This window comes from Centruroides sculpturatus, unplaced genomic scaffold, assembly GCF_000671375.1.
Source record: "Centruroides sculpturatus isolate CEXI.00-Female unplaced genomic scaffold, Cexi_2.0 scaffold92, whole genome shotgun sequence".
Classification (NCBI taxonomy): Eukaryota; Metazoa; Arthropoda; class Arachnida; order Scorpiones; family Buthidae; genus Centruroides; species Centruroides sculpturatus.
The window spans coordinates 982,712-1,002,832 of record NW_019384394.1 but is presented as its reverse complement, the minus strand read 5'-3'; the positions used below and the strand labels follow the sequence as shown (position 1 = coordinate 1,002,832).

The 20,121-nt window shown below is 30.1% G+C and overlaps 1 protein-coding gene across 2 annotated transcripts in view; it reads right to left on the bottom strand.

Moving 5' to 3' along the window:
- Nucleotides 1-2,318: 2,318 nt before the first annotated feature.
- The window catches only part of LOC111618331 (rab5 GDP/GTP exchange factor-like), a 32,120-nt gene continuing 14,317 nt past the window's right edge, over nt 2,319-20,121 (bottom strand). The window contains exons 2-9 of one of the 2 annotated variants that reach the window (XM_023359828.1): nt 18,718-18,910; nt 18,507-18,646; nt 16,996-17,235; nt 14,567-14,794; nt 14,242-14,498; nt 13,921-14,163; nt 6,869-7,063; nt 2,319-3,276 (exon numbers count right to left, since the gene is read on the bottom strand). In XM_023359828.1, the coding sequence (XP_023215596.1) occupies nt 2,806-3,276; nt 6,869-7,063; nt 13,921-14,163; nt 14,242-14,498; nt 14,567-14,794; nt 16,996-17,235; nt 18,507-18,646; nt 18,718-18,899 (1,956 nt within the window). In that variant the 5' untranslated portion in view covers nt 18,900-18,910 and the 3' untranslated portion in view covers nt 2,319-2,805. The remainder of the gene's footprint in view (nt 3,277-6,868; nt 7,064-13,920; nt 14,164-14,241; nt 14,499-14,566; nt 14,795-16,995; nt 17,236-18,506; nt 18,647-18,717; nt 18,911-20,121) is intronic. The other variant, XM_023359829.1, reaches the window with a different exon arrangement.

Genomic DNA, 20,121 nt, shown 5'->3' with positions numbered 1-20,121 from the left:
AAAGCAACGATTAATTAAAGAATACCAAAGTAGGTTAAACGCTATACTTAGAACACAGTTAAATGCAAAACACACAGTTAAAGCAATAAACACATATGTCATCCCAGTACTCACATACTCTTTTGGAGTTATACATTGGACTCACACAGATCTCGAGCAACTCCAAAGGAAAACAAGAACAACACTTACTAAGCATAAACAACATCATCCTAAATCCGCCACAGAAAGATTAACCCTTCCACGTAAAGAAGGCGGACGTGGCCTGATTGACATAGTTAACCTTCACTACAAACAAATACAGTCACTGCGAGAGTTTTTCTACAAGAAACAAGAAACATCACAGTTACATAAAGCAGTAACTCTAGCAGACTCAAATAACACACCATTAAACTTACACTCACAACATACAGACATGACACAACATATAAAAAGCATAGACAACATTAAGCAATCATGGGCTCAAAAGGCTCTCCATGGCAGGCATCCTTACGACCTGGCCCAGGATTTTGTTGACAAAACTGCGTCAAACAGCTGGTTAGATCGGGGATGCCTCTTTGGGGAGACGGAAGGATTCATGATTGCCATACAGGATCAGGTCATAAATACTAAAAACTACAGAAAACACATACTCAAAGATACAACACTCACAAATGACACATGCAGAAAATGTCACATCATGCCAGAAACTATACAACACATCACTTCTGGTTGCAAGCTCTTGGCACAGACAGATTACTTACATAGACACAATCAAGTAGCAAATATAATACACCAAGAGCTTGCAAAGAAACACAAATTGGCAGACATCCACGAACCATACTACAAGTATATTCCACAGACAGTATTGGAAAATAACACGCACAAAATGTATTACGACAGAGCCATAATCACAGATAAAACAATTTACCACAACAGACCAGACATCACACTCATTGACAAACACAATAAAATCACATACATTATAGACATAGCCATTCCAAACACTCACAATGTACAAAACACATGCACTGAAAAAATTAGCAAGTACACAGAACTCGCCCAGGAAATAAGGCATCTGTGGAGGATGGATAGGGTGCTTATTGTACCTGTTGTTCTCTCCTGTACAGGTGTGATACCACACACACTACACAAAAGCCTGGGAACATTACAATTGAGTAGAAATACATACATCACACTACAGAAGGCCACTATATTGAATACATGCCATATTGTTAGGAAATTCCTTAATACAGACACTGACACACACATTTAATTTTAGTTTTGTTTTGGTTGCTATGCCTTGACTTTCATCCGGCATAGTACACAGCCACCGGTTTAAACCGAGTATTACCCACTAAACCCAACATAATAATAATGTTTAAAATATACTTTCAAGTTTCTCAGTTCCTTGCAAGAGAAGTGAAAAAATCCCAACAGGAGAAGAAACAGCTAACTCCATGTGGAAACAGACATGCTGCTGTTTCCAATTGTCAGGTTATCTGTTTTGATATGGAGTGAACTGTTTTTTTTTCTGTTTGGAATTTTCGTTGATACCCTGCATGGGAATAAAAGAACCATGTATATTTAGTTATTTACTGCCACATTGTAAAACTTTGTCTGCTCGTGTGCATTTTGTTCCTGTCGTTTCTTTACCTAGCCAGGTTACCCTTGATGTTTCCTTCTTACTTTAATCTTGTTTTTCTCTTATCCCTTCCCTTCTAGCCCAAACCTCTGAGTAAGTTTTTGTCTTAATAAGCTTATACAATCAATATTACACAAGTATATATGAATACAATACAGTACCCCCTCATTATATTGTGCTTGGAATATCGCACAAGGACAATAGCAAGAATAAAATACCACATTTCGTTGCAAAAAGAAATTCAATGCCAATCAATATTTTAAAATTTATTGATTTGAGTGGTTTTAAAATTTGGAGACAAAAAAAAGTGCAATATAACAGACTACTGTATTAGTCTCATCAAAAAAGTATAAGCATTTTCCCCAAAAATATAAAGCATAATGAGCTAAATAAATAAATACTTTCGTACAATTTACATTTTATCTCGTATTTTATAATTAAGAAGTTGAAATTATTTGATCCCTCAAATTCAATTCAATATCATGGATATGATTGTATTAAATCTAATCATTTCAGCTAGAACAGTGAAAAAGTTTTGTTTTGATATCTCCAGAATATTGTGTTTTCAGTTATATTTATGTATATACACATTAATAAAAATCAACTATTTTTAAAATAAAGATTACAAACAAAATAGATGAAAAAAAATCCAGATTTTAATTATATATTTTTAAATTGACATTGACTGAATCAAATGTTTAAAAAATAACTTTTTAATTATAGAAACTACAATTATGATTTTCTCACAATAATAACACGATTCCAGTATTTACACTAAAAAATAAACAATACTGTAATATCACAAATATTTAAATCAGCAGATAAAAATTTTTAAATTATTTAATTATTTTTGATGATTGATGATATAGTATATTTTATCATGACACCATTGAGTGCTTTGCATCAATTAAAATGATTGCACTTATATAAAAGAAAAAAATTCCAAAATGTGCAAATACTGTTGTCATCTGAGTAAGAATTGCAGGAATCAACAGATGTCACTTAAGAATAATTGGAATGTTTCCATTTTAACTCATTTTTAATTTTTTTTTTAAACTTAATTTGAATATTTTGATACATCTATACAAAACATTCTTTTATAAATTTATGAATTAAAATTTGAATGCAAACAATTGTTCTTTAATAAATAATAGTTAAATAACAGAGAGTTGTACTAATAAAAATTAAGGAATGTCTTTATTTTGAGACTCACTTCCTTGTGGACTAGAGAGAATAATTGGTTGTAATGGAGGAGGGAGATGAAGATTTTCGGTACTAGATGCTGGCTCTGGTGAAAGAGGATCGAGAGGAAACCCTTGCTGTGATGAAGATGCATTTTGAATGCATTCAATAACAGTTGGCACTTCAACAGTTTCCAAATTATCACTTGCAATACTGTCGTTATCTTGACTGGAAAGTTTTGTAATTTCTTGACTATTCTGATAATCTGCTAGTTTTTGAAACACTTTATTTTCTACACTCTTATGTGATAAGTCTTCCAGACTAATTAATTCTTGCATCTCTACTTCTCTTTCAACTCTATGTCTAACTGCTGATGGTACCAGACGAATATCAATATTTGAAGGAATTTTGTATGGCTGTCGAATGTAGGCAGTTCGATTAATGACGGCCTGCACTTCTTCACTTACACTTTTCTGAAATGTATTAATAAAATTATAATATAAATAATTTAAAAGTATATTATCTATACCATGAAATATACCCATACCCATACAAACTGGGGTTTTTTTTACAAACAAAAAATAAAATCTTAATAACTAATTTTTATTATTTAAAAAATATTTCAATTAATACAAAAATTAGTTAAAATGGCCAAGGACTGTAAATATATATATAAATAATCACAATATAGAAACAACAATAAAAGTTTTTATTGTTTCTACATAAAACAATAATAAAAATGACTAAAATACTTTTTATTAGTAAAGAAACATTTTAAATATTTCATATATTTAAACAAAAACAAGGAACATGCTGAAGGGTAAAAAGAGTCCATTCTACTCCAGGTCACATATCAGTTCTTGACAGACTTGTAAAGTACTCCTAATCCTCTTCATACTGGAGCAAATCTTATCTCTGTTCCTATCACTGATAATAGCATAATTTAAATTATAAAACTGTAGAACATCTCAAGATCAGTACAAAGACTTTTTGTCTGGTTAAAATACTCAAAGGGAAAGTGGACAGACGCAAAGAAGAAAGGAGTGGTGAAACCATGTTATGCTTCTCTTGCTACATTCTCTGCATGGCCTTGAGTAAGCAAGGTCATGAAGAGAAGGCAGCAAGAAAAGCCTGACATGGTTTCAATGTTTTACTCTGAATTTTCTGCTCAGTAGATGCAAAAATATATTCAGATAGAATTTCGCTAGAGTGGCACCATCTGGTTGCCAATTTGGATAAGGCATTTCTGCAATCGGTTGTTACTGTACATGAAACTTGGCTATATCATTTCAATTTTGACAAGTCAATATAGTATGGAAATTATGAACGTTTTCTACTCCACAGAAGACAAGATTTGCTCTATCAACTGGTGAGGTAATAGTCATCATTTTCTTTGATGGGTAAGGATAGTCTATCTCATACAAGTCACCAAATAGTATTATCTGTTAGTTCTATACATACTGTTGGATCATATCTATTGGAAATGTTCCAGTTTCCCTATTGCTAATGTGGCTAATTGCTGAACTGAATTTTTGTCCAAGAAAATCATACGCATCCTATATCCACTGTATATCCCAAATTCGGTATACTGTTACTTTTTCTTATTCCCAATACTACAGTTAAAGTTACAAACAATCCACTTCCTGTCCACAAGAGTGTCAAAGCATCAGAAGCAATTCTAAAGAACATATCAAAGGATGGATATACTACACATCTTTCAGGACTGGCAAAAATGGATTGAATTCCATGGAGAATTCTGAAAAAGACTATTCTTGCTATGCTCCAGAGGGGCTGCCTGCATGTGAGAGAAAAATCAGTCTTAATTTGTTTTGATCTTCCCTCACATTTAATAGAATCAAGTTTTTCTTCTATATTATGTCTCAAAGAGATCCTGCCTGTCTCAGAGGACAGCAGGCAAGCTGAATTCTACCATGATTCAAAAAGCCTTTCTGAGATGTGGTATACTGTACAAAAAATTTTCAATTTTATTAAAGTTTCAGTGATATTAACTTGTAATACTTTATGTAGCTAACTAATCTGTAAATGTTAAATATGAATTATTTTAGCCATTTTTTGCTCTTAATAATAAAAATAAAGTTTAAATTACTTTATTTCTTACTTCAACTACAAGTATATGTTGTTGTTAATGTTATTAAAGATGGTACTATAAAATCCAGCAGGCAAACAACACTGGATGAATTCAGAAATTTCATTTATCTTGGTACCAAAAATTATTATTAAACAAAAAAAAAAAAACTAATTAAGGAAACCAACAATAAATTATCTTTGAGAAATATCTTCAGTTTTTAATTTGCCAGCAGGCTCTTTTGAAAAGAAGACAGAATATAAATGGTGTTCTATTTTTCCATCTTTCAAAAACATTGAATGCTTTAAATAAAAGAAATACAGGTAACCCCCATATAACATGGGAGTTACGTTCCAAAAAATTGCCGTGTTATACGAAACAAAGAACTAGTGCAAAAGGAGGGGTTAGGTTCCAAAAATTAAAAAACATGTTGTTAAATCCTTATTTAAATCGGATTTATTATTCATTTTTTTTCAAATGTTAAATACTTATTTATTATTTAAGTAAATATTTTACCAGAGGATTATTCATTTTATATGATGATCTCAGCATGAGCATCATCAACTGGTAACAGTTTGTGGGTGCGTTTGTTAATAGTGGTCGCTATGCAACAGGAATGTGCTGCTGTTTGTAGGCATTTAGGAATGACGGTGAAAGAAAGATGCAGTGCCCACACTATCGATAGTATTGCGTGGAGGAATCTATAATTCTAAAATGAGCTTTTAGAGGCAAAAGAAGGGTCCCAATTGTATAATTTAACCATTAAACAGATTATTTGTTGAAAGAGCATTCAAAGTAGCCATGAAAACAATTAGAATGCTTGTGTGGAGTTATGCGGAGATATAAAAGAATGCACCCTTTATTACATTTTATGTTGTACAAGGGTTTTACCCAATTCCCGAACCGTGTTAGAGTGAACCCGTGCTATAAAAGAACTGTGTTATACGGGGGATGTTCCCAATTCTCGAACTGTGTTAGAGTGAATCTGTGCTACAGAAGTGCCGTGTTATATGGGGGTTATCTGTATAAAACACTACTTGTATTTTGCATTCTTTTCAAGAGTTGAAGCTAGTGAAAATTGATACCAAAAACATTTCTCAGAGATTTTTTACTGTTGGTTTCCTTAATTAGTTTTTTTACATTTTTTTTGTTTGTTTAACTGGATGAATTATCAGTAACTATAATATATACATACATTCAGCAGTTTACGGTCAAAGTAATGCCTGCATTAGTGAATAGATCATTTTGACATAATGTATTGATTCTGAAAGTACTGTACGTATGTCGTATTATCGATATTAATATCGATTTAAAAAAATACTATCTCACGTCACTAGTCGATTTTTTAAAGAAAACTTAATACCATTTTTTGTTATCTAATACTCTTTTTAGTACCCTTTTAGAAAGGCTTGGAACAACCCTGCTCTCGAGCTANGATGTGAATTATATATTTTTATTTTCTAAAATATTTTTTAGCATTGATGATTTTAATATATAAACATTACATTGAATATTTTCATTTCATATTTTTTTAATTCATACATTTAATGCATTTTAAACTCATATCTGATATTCTTTTTAATATATATTTTCTGACAGAAATACTAAAAGTATAAATGAAACCATAAATAGATGAGTTCAATCATAAGAAATCAGAAAACTAGTGGGCAAGTTTAGGTGATTCAATTCTAATTTCAATGATTATTTCCCTATCCTCTTTGGGTCACTTTAAATATTCAATTATGTTTGTAATTTTTTCAATCATAGAAAAATATCATTTATATCTTTATAGTATCACATCCCTTTTGTTCTAATACATTTAACTGTTTTTAATTTATTATATTTCTTATTCATTTCAAATTCTCATTTTGTAATTATACTAAATATTTATTACAAGATTTCAACTGACTATTCAGAATATTTATATTGTCAGTCACATCCTTTATTTTTCTGAAAAAGTTTAATCAAAATTAACTTACCACATTCAATATTACTTTCTTCAATTCTATAACATTCATTTTTGTAATAATTAATTTCTGCATTAGCTTCTCTAATTTAACATCAGAGTATTGTTCAGAAATCTTCATATTAATCTTCTGTCCAATACTATTTATACTATTAATTTCTTCTATAAATACGATCTCTGAGAGTTGCATCAATATTTTAGTTTGAGTCTGAAATTAATCCATTCATAACATCTTTATTACATTTGGGATTTTTATATTCTGTGAATTTCCAATTCTCTTTATAATTTATACTAAATTTCAAATAATGTTTTATATCCACATACATTAATATAGTTTTCACAAAAAGTATATAACGAAATATTTAATCTTTTAAATTACAACAGAAACATTGGAATATCAGAATTTTGAAAATATGGATGCTGCTCAAGGCAGATTCAAGTGTGTCAGGGCACAAGCCTTCTGTTATTTTTTGAAGAATGTTACTCAATTACTTGTACTGTACTTTAGAAATTATCTTAGTTACTAACTTTTTATGTCATTCTTTTTCATTTGCTTTTTAAAATTTTTAAATGTAAGATAAAAAATGGATGTTTGATAATTTTGAGCATCTCAAGCTCTTTATCATGCAGATTTATTACCAGTAATTAGCCTGTTTAATAATATAATCCAAATTAAGAGGTTTAGAAGTTTGATGATTGAACAGAGGTCTAAATGACACAACTCATAATATGCATCTGTACATAAGCAGAAGATGCAGGTGTTTGTTCTGCTCTAGATCAATCTTTTCTTTAATATTATTCTAAATAATTAATATTAGCACAAGATAGTAGTCTAATTAGCTACTTTTAATAAAAAGTTTCTACATTTAATGTCTAGTCAAAAGATTAACCAAATATTTTTTTGGACTGTCAGAAGTGTATACAATTTGATGGTTCTGCTGAAACTAAGATTAAACAAATTTCTCATATAACATGTAACTCCATTTAAGATATTCATTTTAAAACATTTTTTAACTCGCTTCCGTAACGTTCATGTATTAGATATATAATCCATCACTATTCTTTATTTATATACTTTTTTCCTTGTGGAGGCTATATACTTGTCTCCCACACTAGCTGTTAAGAGGTCAATGACCTATCTTTTAACATTATTTTTAATTTTTTTGATTGTTTTTAATTATTTATAACATGCTGAACATTGCTGGCATCAATGTACTGTGCATCTACAGAGCTAATCATAAAGAGGAAAGTATAAAGAAACAAGATTTTATAGAAAATATAACTAACAAAACCTTGATTCTGAAAAGATTTCTATCTCAAATATTTCATTCAAAATACAAAGAAGGGGAACACTTTTATTGGTAATTGAAGAACCTCAAAACATTATTCATGGAAAACAACATGGCATTTTAGGTCAGTGTTATGAATGTGGTAAATTCACAATAAATTAACAAGAAAAAAAATGTAATAAACATGAAGATAGGTTTGTAATGAGCATTTGAATACAGCTTGTAACAATTGCTTGAAATAAAAGTGAAATGATAAATCAAACTAACAAATTTTGTTTCATTATTTTTCTATTTCTAATAATCAAAAAATACAAAAGTATTTCTGTTTACAATTACAGAACATACATAAGTTACATGTATACATTTTTTAATAAGTTTTTATTTTCTATTTCTTAAATTATCATGAATTTAAGAAATACAATAGAATAGATGTTTGGATTACAATAGTAATCCAAGCATCTATTCTTTAAAAAGAAAATGTATGCCTAATGTAAAGTTAAAAGTGCATCCAGAGAACTTATTCCATTGTAATTTTAAATATTTTTATTTGCTGTTTTTTGTAATTTATTTTGAATAATATGAGGATAAATTAATATGCTTACTTTCGGTCTAAATTAATGAGAATCATACCTATACTCATAAATATTTATAAATTTAAATTTAAAAAAACATTAAAAAATTTTTTGATTTGAAGATAATTTGAAAGCCATGATTGCATTATATCAATTAAAATTATTTTATATAATAATCTTTCTACATATTCACTCTAAAATATTTGTGCTTACTTATAAAATTTGTGGACCTTGGTTATCTATTATGAAGAGCATAAATTCAGTAAAAATTAAGCAATTAAGCATATTAAGCATTAAATTCAGTAAAAATTATACAATAAAAAAATATTAAACAAATAAACATCAAAATGTTAAATACAAATTGATAATATATTTTTAATAGCCTGATTTTTCAATATGTAAACTAATATTTTAGATTGTTTATATATAATGAAGAAATGAAATTACGATGAGAACTTTTTTACTAAACATTTCACAAAACTAAGTGAAGAAATAATTTTTTCACATCTATTATTACAGGATGCTTTGTTTTATGAAATAAGTTCATGCTTCAATATTACAGATAAAAATCATATGTTACTTATAAAAAGTAACATATAAAAACAGCAGAAAAGTAGCATCTCAAATACATTTCTTTATTTTTTATCAAATCTAGAGTAAAAAGATTTCTCCAAAAGTAGCACCTCAAATTTTTTTTCTTGGGGAAATATTCAGCCAGGGAAATAAAATTCGTGTATAATTTCAGTCAAGATTTTTTCCCCTCACAAAAATAAACCTTTATAATAATTCACCCTACCATATGTTCGGATGGGTTATTGTGAAGGTTTTGTTTTTGTTCTAGCAATTTTCTGGAAGTTATATGCACAAAAATACAATAATATAATTCAGCATAAAAATAACCCATATTTCAAAAAATTTATTTAAAAACTTTTTAACACACTTGTAAAAATGGATTTCTTTTTAAAAAATTTATAATATATAATTTACATACAGTGGTACCTCAGGATACGAAATTAATCCGTTCCGAAACTGAGATCGTATCATGAAAATGTCGTAAGGTGGATCATCTTTTCCCATATGATTACATGTAAAATCAAATAATTCGTTCCAACGCGAAAAACATACTCAAATTAAAGCCAAGTAATACATTAAAAAAATAACTGTAGTAAGAAAAACAAATGAAAAATGCAAACTAATGTAACGTTGTATGGTGAGTTTTTGTTCGTATCGTGGAGCAAAAATATGTTCGAATTTCATGTCGTATCCTGAAAATTTCGTATGCTGGGGCGTTCATAACCTGAGGTACCACTGTAATATAGAACATATACAGTGGGTGATCGGTTAATGAACAGATTGGATAACAAACATTTTCGCAAAAGATTTTTATGTTCAGACAACAAACACCCCACAGAACAAATACAAGAAGAAGCGACGTAAGATAATGAATACTAATTGGTCTTCCCTTGTCTTTGGACAACAATTCAAAACTTTTCGGAGTGTGGGAGATGTCGACATCGACACACAAGCCGGTATATACCGATCAGATAGTATTCCTCCGAACTTTGAAACTCTCCCTTGTAATTCCAGCCTTTTATTTTTCTGACAAAACAATTCTTTTATATATTCGCAAAACTGTCGGGTAGGCACTCGTTAAGTTTAGCGTCGTTTTTTTTTTTCAAAAGATGAGAGTATAATAGCAAAGGTAGAGAGTGAGCAGATGTCTGATGTCTGTTGTTGCTGGTCAGTATGGCTTGAACAGGTCTATAGTAGGCTGCAGTCAATCTTATCTAAGAAAGATACTGTATAATCAAGAAGACTCAAGAAGCTAAAGGAGTAACAAAAATCACATCTGAGAAATAAAGAACATCGAAGAGCTCTTAATGGAACCTGAAATGGATCTGACAACAGAAGAACAAGAACTCTTGAATGAAGAACACCAAGAAACTTGGCGAGATATGTTTTCTTCTGAAAAAGAGAATTAATGTCGATATCTGTTATTAAAGATCCTTTGAAGAAGTGGGAGGATGTCAGAACAACGGTCTTAGAATGGCATCCAAACCAGGTTGAGGCTTGGAGATTTCTACAATTGCAATGCTATTAATTACTTACGAAAAATCCTGAATAAGAGAGAAAAGCAATCAACATTAGACAGATTCTTTAACCCTTTCAAACGGAAAAAACATGACTAATAAAAATGCAAAACTGTGTATGTATGTATGTAATGTTTTTATTATTACATATAAATAAACAGTAAGAAAGTATAATATATATTTTTCATTTTTGGGTGTCTCCAGAACAAATTAATTAAATTCCCATTAAAACCTATTGTGACTGTAGGGTTGGTGTCTCTTTGACACCACATCAGGATGTGACACCACCGAGTCTTGCAGGACTTGGAAACCGCGACTTTACGTCATGCGAGCGGTAGCGGGTGAGCGGTTAGATTCGGAGTAGAGATGAGGAGAGAGACGAGGAAGTGACTCACTCGGACTCCATAGTAACAAATAAATAACAATTTTAATTATAACAAAAGAAAATACAGATATATTCGATTTCTGGCATAGCCCCTAATTATACTAGGCTGTTCAAAAGAGAGAGTTTACAAATGAATCGCGGGTTGATAAATACCTTTCTTTTGGGTCAAAGATAAGTGGTCAGATGACACTGCCGATGGAATGTTTGCTCAAAAATAGTTCTAGGTCTTGTCTGTTAACAGGAGCCCGGAGGTGTGAAGGCACTGAAGTGGGGATGATATCCTTAAAGAGGCATGGTATTAATCCAGGAGTCTTGGTCTCGGTATAAATCCCGGAGGACAACTTAAGTGGACTGACTTTGGGTGGTTTTTTTTCGTTCTCCCTTGTTCTTCCTCTTGGGTTTTTCCCATGAGGTCAGGCGGTTGTTAAGAGTCTGGCATCCAATGTGGACACTTTATTGATAGTTCCAGGTGACACATCACTGACTAGCTGGATCAACAAGGAACCAACTCCATGGAAAATAATTTTTATGGCTTTTAGCCTAACTTGATAAAACTCTGGAATTTAGATGATTGAATTTCCCAATAATTAAAATTTAAAATAACACTTTATTGTGGGTCTGTTCTTCCCTCACACTATGGTAAATCAATAATCAGTTAATGAACAATTCGGATAGCAAACAAAGTCTTGGAACAGATTATGTTCGTTAACCAATCACCCACTGCATATATTATTTTCAAATGTCTGATATGAGGTTACTTCAAAGTAATGCACCAAACTTTTTTCTGGCAGGGAAAAAATATGTAAATAAGATGTGACTATCAAGAATGTATTTGAGGCTACTTATAATCTTGATAGTTTCACTTCTGTCTATCTAATGATGCCAAATTTGGCTGTTGAAATAACGATAATATTGATGCATGGACTAAACATGTGACAGTTCCTGAATAGTGGGAATATTGTATTACTTAATATTCGTCAACATTTATAGATAGAACATGTCAATATGAGTCATATTAACACATCAGATACATTAATGAAAAAGAAGTCAAGGTCCAGATAACTTTGTACTAAAGTAATGAAAGGTAACAGAAAGTGAATCAGTCCTGATCTAGTTTTATTGGATTTTCATTTATTGGATTTTATCTTTACTCTAATGAAGAACATATTCTGAAAGCAACATTTCTGTAACAATAATAAAATGAAAACAGTTCAATCAGACTGATAGCAACTTTTACAAAAAAAATATAGTGTCTTGTTAAAGGGTAGATAAAGATTATCTGTGGAATATGGAGATTTTATATATATATATATATATCTTGATTGAAGCTATAGACAAATTTTATTTCCCTAGCTGAAATATTTTCCCAACAAAAAAATTTGAGGTGCTACTTTTGGAGCAATCTTCTTACTCTAGATTTGATAAAAAAAAATAAAGAAACATTTTTGAGATGCTACTTTTCTGCTTCAGACTTTCAATTAACTTACAAATGCTATTTAGGAATTTATCCGACAACGTAATTAAAGGATCTAAAGATGAGATGTAATGCCTCAAATTTCATTAATTTTATAAATAGATAAATATTTTTATCTGCAAATTTGATTTTTATTTTACTTATACTGGGCAATCATAATTAATAACATATGTTAACTTAATTCAATTACAAATGCCAAATCAAATGAAAATGAATTGTTACACCCCAACAAATAATCTGGCAGTTTGTTGGCATTTGTAATTGAATTGAAAGGTAATTAAAGTACCTTTATTTAATGCAGTCTAAGAGATATATTTAGTAGTCCAAATGCAACCAAGTTTGGTATCATGACACTCCAAGACATGCAAGACATTGTCATACAAAATAAAAAATATAGTATCAAAACTAACCACTTTGGCACTGAAGCAACAAACATTTTATCTGTATGTGAAATTCATGCTATATAGAGATAGTGCTCAATGTGTTCTTCATTCTGAAAGTGTAAAACTTGAAGGCAACAAACAGTGTTCAAAGCCAACTGTAATTAATCTTTCAAAGCTGCCAAATTTGCAACATGTTCTCAATAAATTGCACTTTTTTTAAGTGTCTCCAAAAGCAAAATTCATACATATTAAGATACAAAAAGCAACAAGCAATTATTTATTGTGACATCATCACAACGTCAATTTAATTTAATTTAAATTATATGCTGTCCACCACAAATTAGTTGTGTCTTGCTCTTGTATATCATACTTTTCCTGTTAGCAATAGAATCATGCCAGTCATCTAACTCCTTTCAGAGAAATATTTTTGAATTGAAATAACATGACTTCTGGCACAAACTGGAAGTTCGTATATAGTTAATTGAGACCTCCTGCCCATAAGCTTTTCATACTTGGTCTCAACTTTCATCTATCTAACTTTGTTTTTGAGATTAAGGAAAAACAGACAGACAACAGTGGGAATTTATAGGTCTACAATTTTTTCAAATTTCAGTCCAAAAATGTCAGTGATGAGTTTTAATACTGATATTTCTTTTTATAGAAATATCTTCCACATGTCCTGGAATATCCTTATATTAAATTTGGTTGTATTTGAAATGCTAAAGATCTCTCTAAACAACATTGAATGGGAATACTTTAATTATGCTCATCCAGTAAGAATTTCCAGCCACAGACTTATTAATTGTAAGTTCAGGAAAATTAGCTCATAATTAGTGACAAATATAACAATTATAAATCACAGTTATACTAACCATTAGTTTTTCTAAATCTTCTTGTAGTGATAAGATATCATCCTCCAGTTTTTCTTGGCGCAAGCGGAGATCAGATAAATCTGTGAGATTTTGATAAATCACCCTGAGGCCTTCACATAGTGCAGGATTTTGATTAGAAGATCCTGGTGGTACTGCTTCACCTGACATATACCTATCAAATTCTTCTTTACTCAAATTTAATGATTCAGCAGTCAAATTCTCAATGAATGCAACAGCACAACACTAAAAAATAAACAATATAAAAATCAATTTCCAAAACATACATTATTATAATTTAAACTTTTTATCAATCATAAATACCAAATTAGTAAAATAATATCCATCTTCCCCACTCATCAGTCGGCTAGGATTACTAAATCTTGTAATATATTTAATATTAGATTGTAAACGAGGTGGATTTGCTTTTAAGACTATATACACTAGTGCCGGTAAAAATTCATCAGCACTAGCAGGTGTTCCACGACACACTCTAAGTACAGCAAAAATGTTCTTACTGCACTGTACAATACAAATAAGCTTCTCTTTTGGTATTTTCTTTGAATCCATTTCAATAATATCTATTAAATTTAATGTAAATTTGTTAAGATAGCCACTTCAATTTTAAGTGAAAGAATATAAATTTTACCTGTTATTGCCTTATCAATAAGATCTCTAACTTCAGGATGTTTTTCATTAATGTCAGTTTCTAGATGTTGTGCAGTTACCCAATTCAAACTTCTAATTCTTCCTTGTAAAGCCAAATCTTTATCTTCATCTTCTGATGATATTTGTCCAAATACAGTTTTATATAACCGAGTCATAAGATACTTTTCACAATGATCCATTAACTGTTCTAATTCCTCAGGAGTTTTTTCTACATGAAAAGGTTCAATTTAAAAAATTAAAACTCAGTTACAATTAATAAAATCACAATTAAATTTCAATAAGTTGAATCTATTGTTATGTCAGATTTTAGTTTCATTCCATTATAGCTCTTAGAACTTCAATGCATTCTGTATCTCAATAAACTAAAATAATTTTGAAAGCATATTTCTGTAACTCAAAATATAGTGGTTCTAAATTAAATTAAATTTATTATAATTATTAAATCTAGTATGAGATTACAGCATAACTACCTCTAGACAAATTTAGCATTTAATTAATTGCATAGCCATATTATATATAGCCCAAATGGGTTTTTGAGTTATTTTCATATATAGTGGTTCTGGTGACTTTAGTGCAAACCTAATTTTGTATGTGGTTTAATTGATGATATTGGCCATGTGAAGGGTAAAGCTTGCATTCTGAAAAAGATTTTATTAGTATAAAACAATCTAAATGCATTTGCACTTAACAATAGGAGAAGTTTAGACAGATATAGAATAAGTGATGTATAAATTTTGAGGCTATTTGTGTTACATTTATATGAATTGTAGCTTAATTTAGCCATTTTGAAACTTTCCATAAAAATCTAGTAGAGTCACTCATTTCCAATATTCAGTTTCAGAGAAGCCATTGAAAACTTTGTGAATATTCTGTTGCTGTTCACTCATAAGTGACATATTTCCTTTGGCTCTGAGATAATAGTTTGTGTCAAGCCTTCAAAAATTTCAAGTAACCAGATTTTAAATGTAAAAAAATTCAAAACTTATACACATCACACAGTAAATATAGTACAGTTTTTCCTAAATTATAAGATCTTGGACCATGGATTCAGCTAAGCCAATATGAGGTGTCCAAATGATGAGGAGTCTGGGCCAATCATCTCTGCCAATCTATATCAATATCTGGGCCAAATCATCTATGATAATTTCTAAAAATCTAGCTGGATTCAAATAAAATCCTTCATAGCAGCAAGCACTCTCTTATATTCTTATTATCTCTAATATTCTAATTATTACATATAGTGTGGGCCTGAAAAATTCTTGAGCTTTTGTGGGTTTCATAGAAATCATCTAATGTGAGGACCCGAACAGGGGTCGACTGAGAGGTCCGAATAATGGGTTTGATCGAAAATAAAGAGCTCCTTTTCAGACGATAAGGAAACGGATTAGGTGTCTCGATTGAACAATGCAATTGGTTTTTTTCGGAAAATTAGTTAAACAATGGAAACGGAGAAATTTGAGGAAAACGCGACGAGAGAGAGAGGATCATATTCAGTCGCTATGTTAACCTCTCCCGCGCCCTCCATTAGGTTTCGAATTGTCACCAGGTGACAATGAGAGACCAATGGAGAGGCGACTGCTGTAAAAAAATCTATAAATTTGTGCGACTCAAGAGACGAAGGGGCTTGGTTTTTGGTTTTTGGTTCTTGGTGTTTGGATACGTAGTGTGTCGTCTCCTGGACGGGCGTGTTCCAGATCTTAGAAAAAAAAGGACATTTTGGAACATCGTGGAAGCATCGTTCTCTGGGTGCTCCTAGCAATCGACAGATTCGTCGGATCGTCCGCGAGAAGCCGCCGAAAGCCGTAATCAACGCCCCGGGGCCCACCGAGTGTTTCACCGACAGCGTCCATCCACTAGTGACGAAAACCGACTTTTACGAACTTTATTTCGAACTTTATCCGTGTGCTTTGGGGTGCTACCTCGTCTAACAAGTAATTTGTAAGGAAAATTTCTATGTTTAATAAACGGTTATATGGTAAACCTGTCTCAGGAAGTCAATCTGCGTCCACACAACAGAACGAACCGCTCGGCTGTCGAACACCTCACCCCTAATCGGCTGACCTCACACTAACACAAAATGCTTTTGAAGTAATCAAGCACAAAGCCAACAAAACAGACTTTTTTATTAATAGTATAGTTCGAACCTGTGTTTACAATATCTAATATTTGAGAAATCATTAAAAATTGCATATATTTAAATTACTATATATGTTCACATTGTGATATTTACAATCTTTTTAAAGTAATAGTAATTTCTATAACCAAAAAATTTTTCTCTGTTTCTTATGTTATTATCAAATTATTGAGAGTCAACAGTATAAAGTATATACTTTACACATAAATATTAAATGCATTTTTTTAAAAAGAAAAAAAAGTTTTTTTTTTACAAAATCTGTAAAAATTACTTACTATGAAATGCAGACTGAGTTTTCATTCTATCAGATAAATTTTGGTAGAATTCTTGAATGATTTCTGATAATTCATCAATTGAATGATCTTTGCTCTTATTAATCTGATCAATAACACTACGAACTTGTTTAAATATAATGTTTGCATCAGGGAATAAACTGATAGACTCAGAAAAATCTTTGTATGCTTGATTTTCAAAACTTGGTTGCCTTTCTTTTCCTACAGACTGAGGTGATGTTTCTATACAAAACATATAGTAAAAATTTTGCATAATTTATATATAAAAATATCACAAATCATAAATATCTTAAATAACTAGGAGAACTTCATCCCTGATTGAAGTGCAGTGACAGTTTGCATCCCTGATTGAAGTGCAGTGAATTTATCATTAAGGGTGCTAAATTAAAGTGACTTATCCCTCTGCATAAACAGTGAATTCTTACCTTTGTTCTAAAACTTTCTTAACTTACATAATAAACATTGGTAAGGTATAGTATCTGAATGTAGATAGGTTATGGTGTATATGGTCAATTTTTCAAGAAAAATTAAAAAAACATTAATATTAAATTAAAAATTTTGGCAAGAACTTTGCCATATTTTAAATGCCAGGTAGTATGCACTTGCTTGTTTATGTTTTTACAATGCAAAATTTTCCCATAGACTTAACATAAGGATAACCTTTGATCCTGATATCCCTCATTCTAGATCAAATTTTTAAATTGGCCTTTGTCATGATTAGTGATGTGCAGGATATCCGTATCCGTGGATATCCAAGGGGAAAAATAGATCCATATCCATATCTGTTACTTTTTTAGCGGATTTTTAATGGATCTTTTATCTTAATGAATTTCATTACTTATATAAAATTTTAAAGATAGGTAGCAATAAAATACTAATAACTTCAATTCAAATCACTTTTTATTTCTTAAAATCACATATTTGGCACATTCATATTGCAAAAATTTTATCATGCAAAAATCATTTACTATTGTAAAATATTTCCATATTACACTACTAAACTTTTTTGTCTACATTATTTTTATTTTAATTTAACTCAATACTCTCCAAAAACACAAACGTAATCTATGCTATCCCGTACCACACTAAACTATAAACAAAAACACGCGCAGTGCAAGTCAAAACATGTCGCATTACTAACGCAAAGCGTCAACTATCGGTCCAAGGTCACATGCACCGGTGCCGGCTGAAGTATGAAAGTTGAGATCCATATCCGCGGATCTAGATACTAATGATCTGTATCCGTGGATATACATTTTTAACGATCTGGCACATAACTAGTCATGATACACTATTTTATTACTTCTATTAATACACAAAATTTTGTTTAAATCATTACTTTAAAAAATGTGTTTCAGCAATTTATCAATTTGAGTCACTGCCAAGGAAGCTTGCTCACTTTCTATCAATGCACTTCAAATATGTATTTCAAGATCTTTTTTCTGCTAAAAATTTTATAAAAATCAGTTATATCTTCATAAGACTTGACTCACCTTTTGAACTGTGTCCTCTTTTCATGATGCTTTTAATAGTTGTACTGCGTTTTTCTGAATGCTGTTTTTTCTTCTCTTCAAACTTAGAAAAACGTAATGACAATGAACTCTCAGAAGCATCGCTAACACTTCTCGATATTCTGTTCAATGATGATATATCAATTTATTTTAATATAAGATTATAAACAATTAATAAAAATATTTTAATTACTTTCTAGACTGTTTAATCTCTCCTTGTTTTATTTTTGGTGGATAAAGTTCTTTATAACACAGAGAACAGTAACCAAGCCAATCTGGATATCCATAATATTCATAGCATTTTTTACATAGTAGTTCTGCTGAACCAATATGTAAAAGATTGGATTTTTTCCCTGGAGCAGATGAAATAGACATTTTGTATGTTTCTAAAAAAAAAAAACATTTCAATACAACAAATCAAATATTTTAAAAATTATGCATATTAAATTTGTTTTAATAAATTTCAAGTTTCAAGTACAAGTTTCTGTAAAAAATGAGATATAAATATTTTCAGATTGCATAGCAATGATCATTTTAAAAATGAGAAATTAGGATACAATATACAGTAAAACTACACTAAGCTGAAGCTGAAAGAGTAAATATCCTGACTTTTAATAAGTTAATAATATCAAATTTCTCAAATTTTTCTGTGGCAGCAGATTTCTTATTAGGAAGCCATTTCTCAAGAATCTGTTCACCAAATGATTACAAAATTGTACACAATTTATGATGCTTTCAATTGCATTCTCTTGTATCCCTGTTAAAACCCAGTAATATACTTATCAATAAAGGAATGTTGATGTGAGGTTGTACTTACATGGAAATTATCTTAATCATCTTTATTCACATAAAACATATGAGAAAATAAAAATCATATACATAAAAAAGGCGAAGGGTTTATGAGAAAGTAGGTTTGAGTTAAAAAATACTAACAACTTGAGTTATTAAGACTGTATTGTACAGAAAATACTACATACTGTGCTCATGAGTTTCAGGTTAATACAGTTCAACTTAGCAAGGTTTTACTGTATAAATGGTAAAAAAAAACTTTACCTTTACAAAAAGTTTATCATTAATGTAGCTGCAAATGTCATAATGTTATTTACTATTATATATACATATTATATATTCTGCAAACTATATTTTATAATTTGAAATTAATATAAGAAATCAAGATTTTAGTTTAAATGATGATAATATTCTTTACATGTTAACATAATTTCTGAAGAATATGTTCTTATTAATGATAAAAAAAATTAGACATTGTTACACTGTAAATCTGCTATGTCTTTTTGAATATGTGAATTAATATTTTAAGATATGAGAATAATATCACAATTAATTCTGTTCACTTCAATTTATAACAAAATAATATAATACATAAATACTCAAATCAGTGCATTCAAAAATAAACAAACACCAATGTATTACTTCTGTTTGAATTACACTTATATAAATAATCCAAACTAACAATTGAGATGATTTCAATTTTATCTTCAATTCTGTTATTTTTTGATTCAACATCTAAACTTTAATGAAAAATATAAATTATCATATGTCATTGTAAAATTAATTAAAAGTTTCTTTGCAATATTAA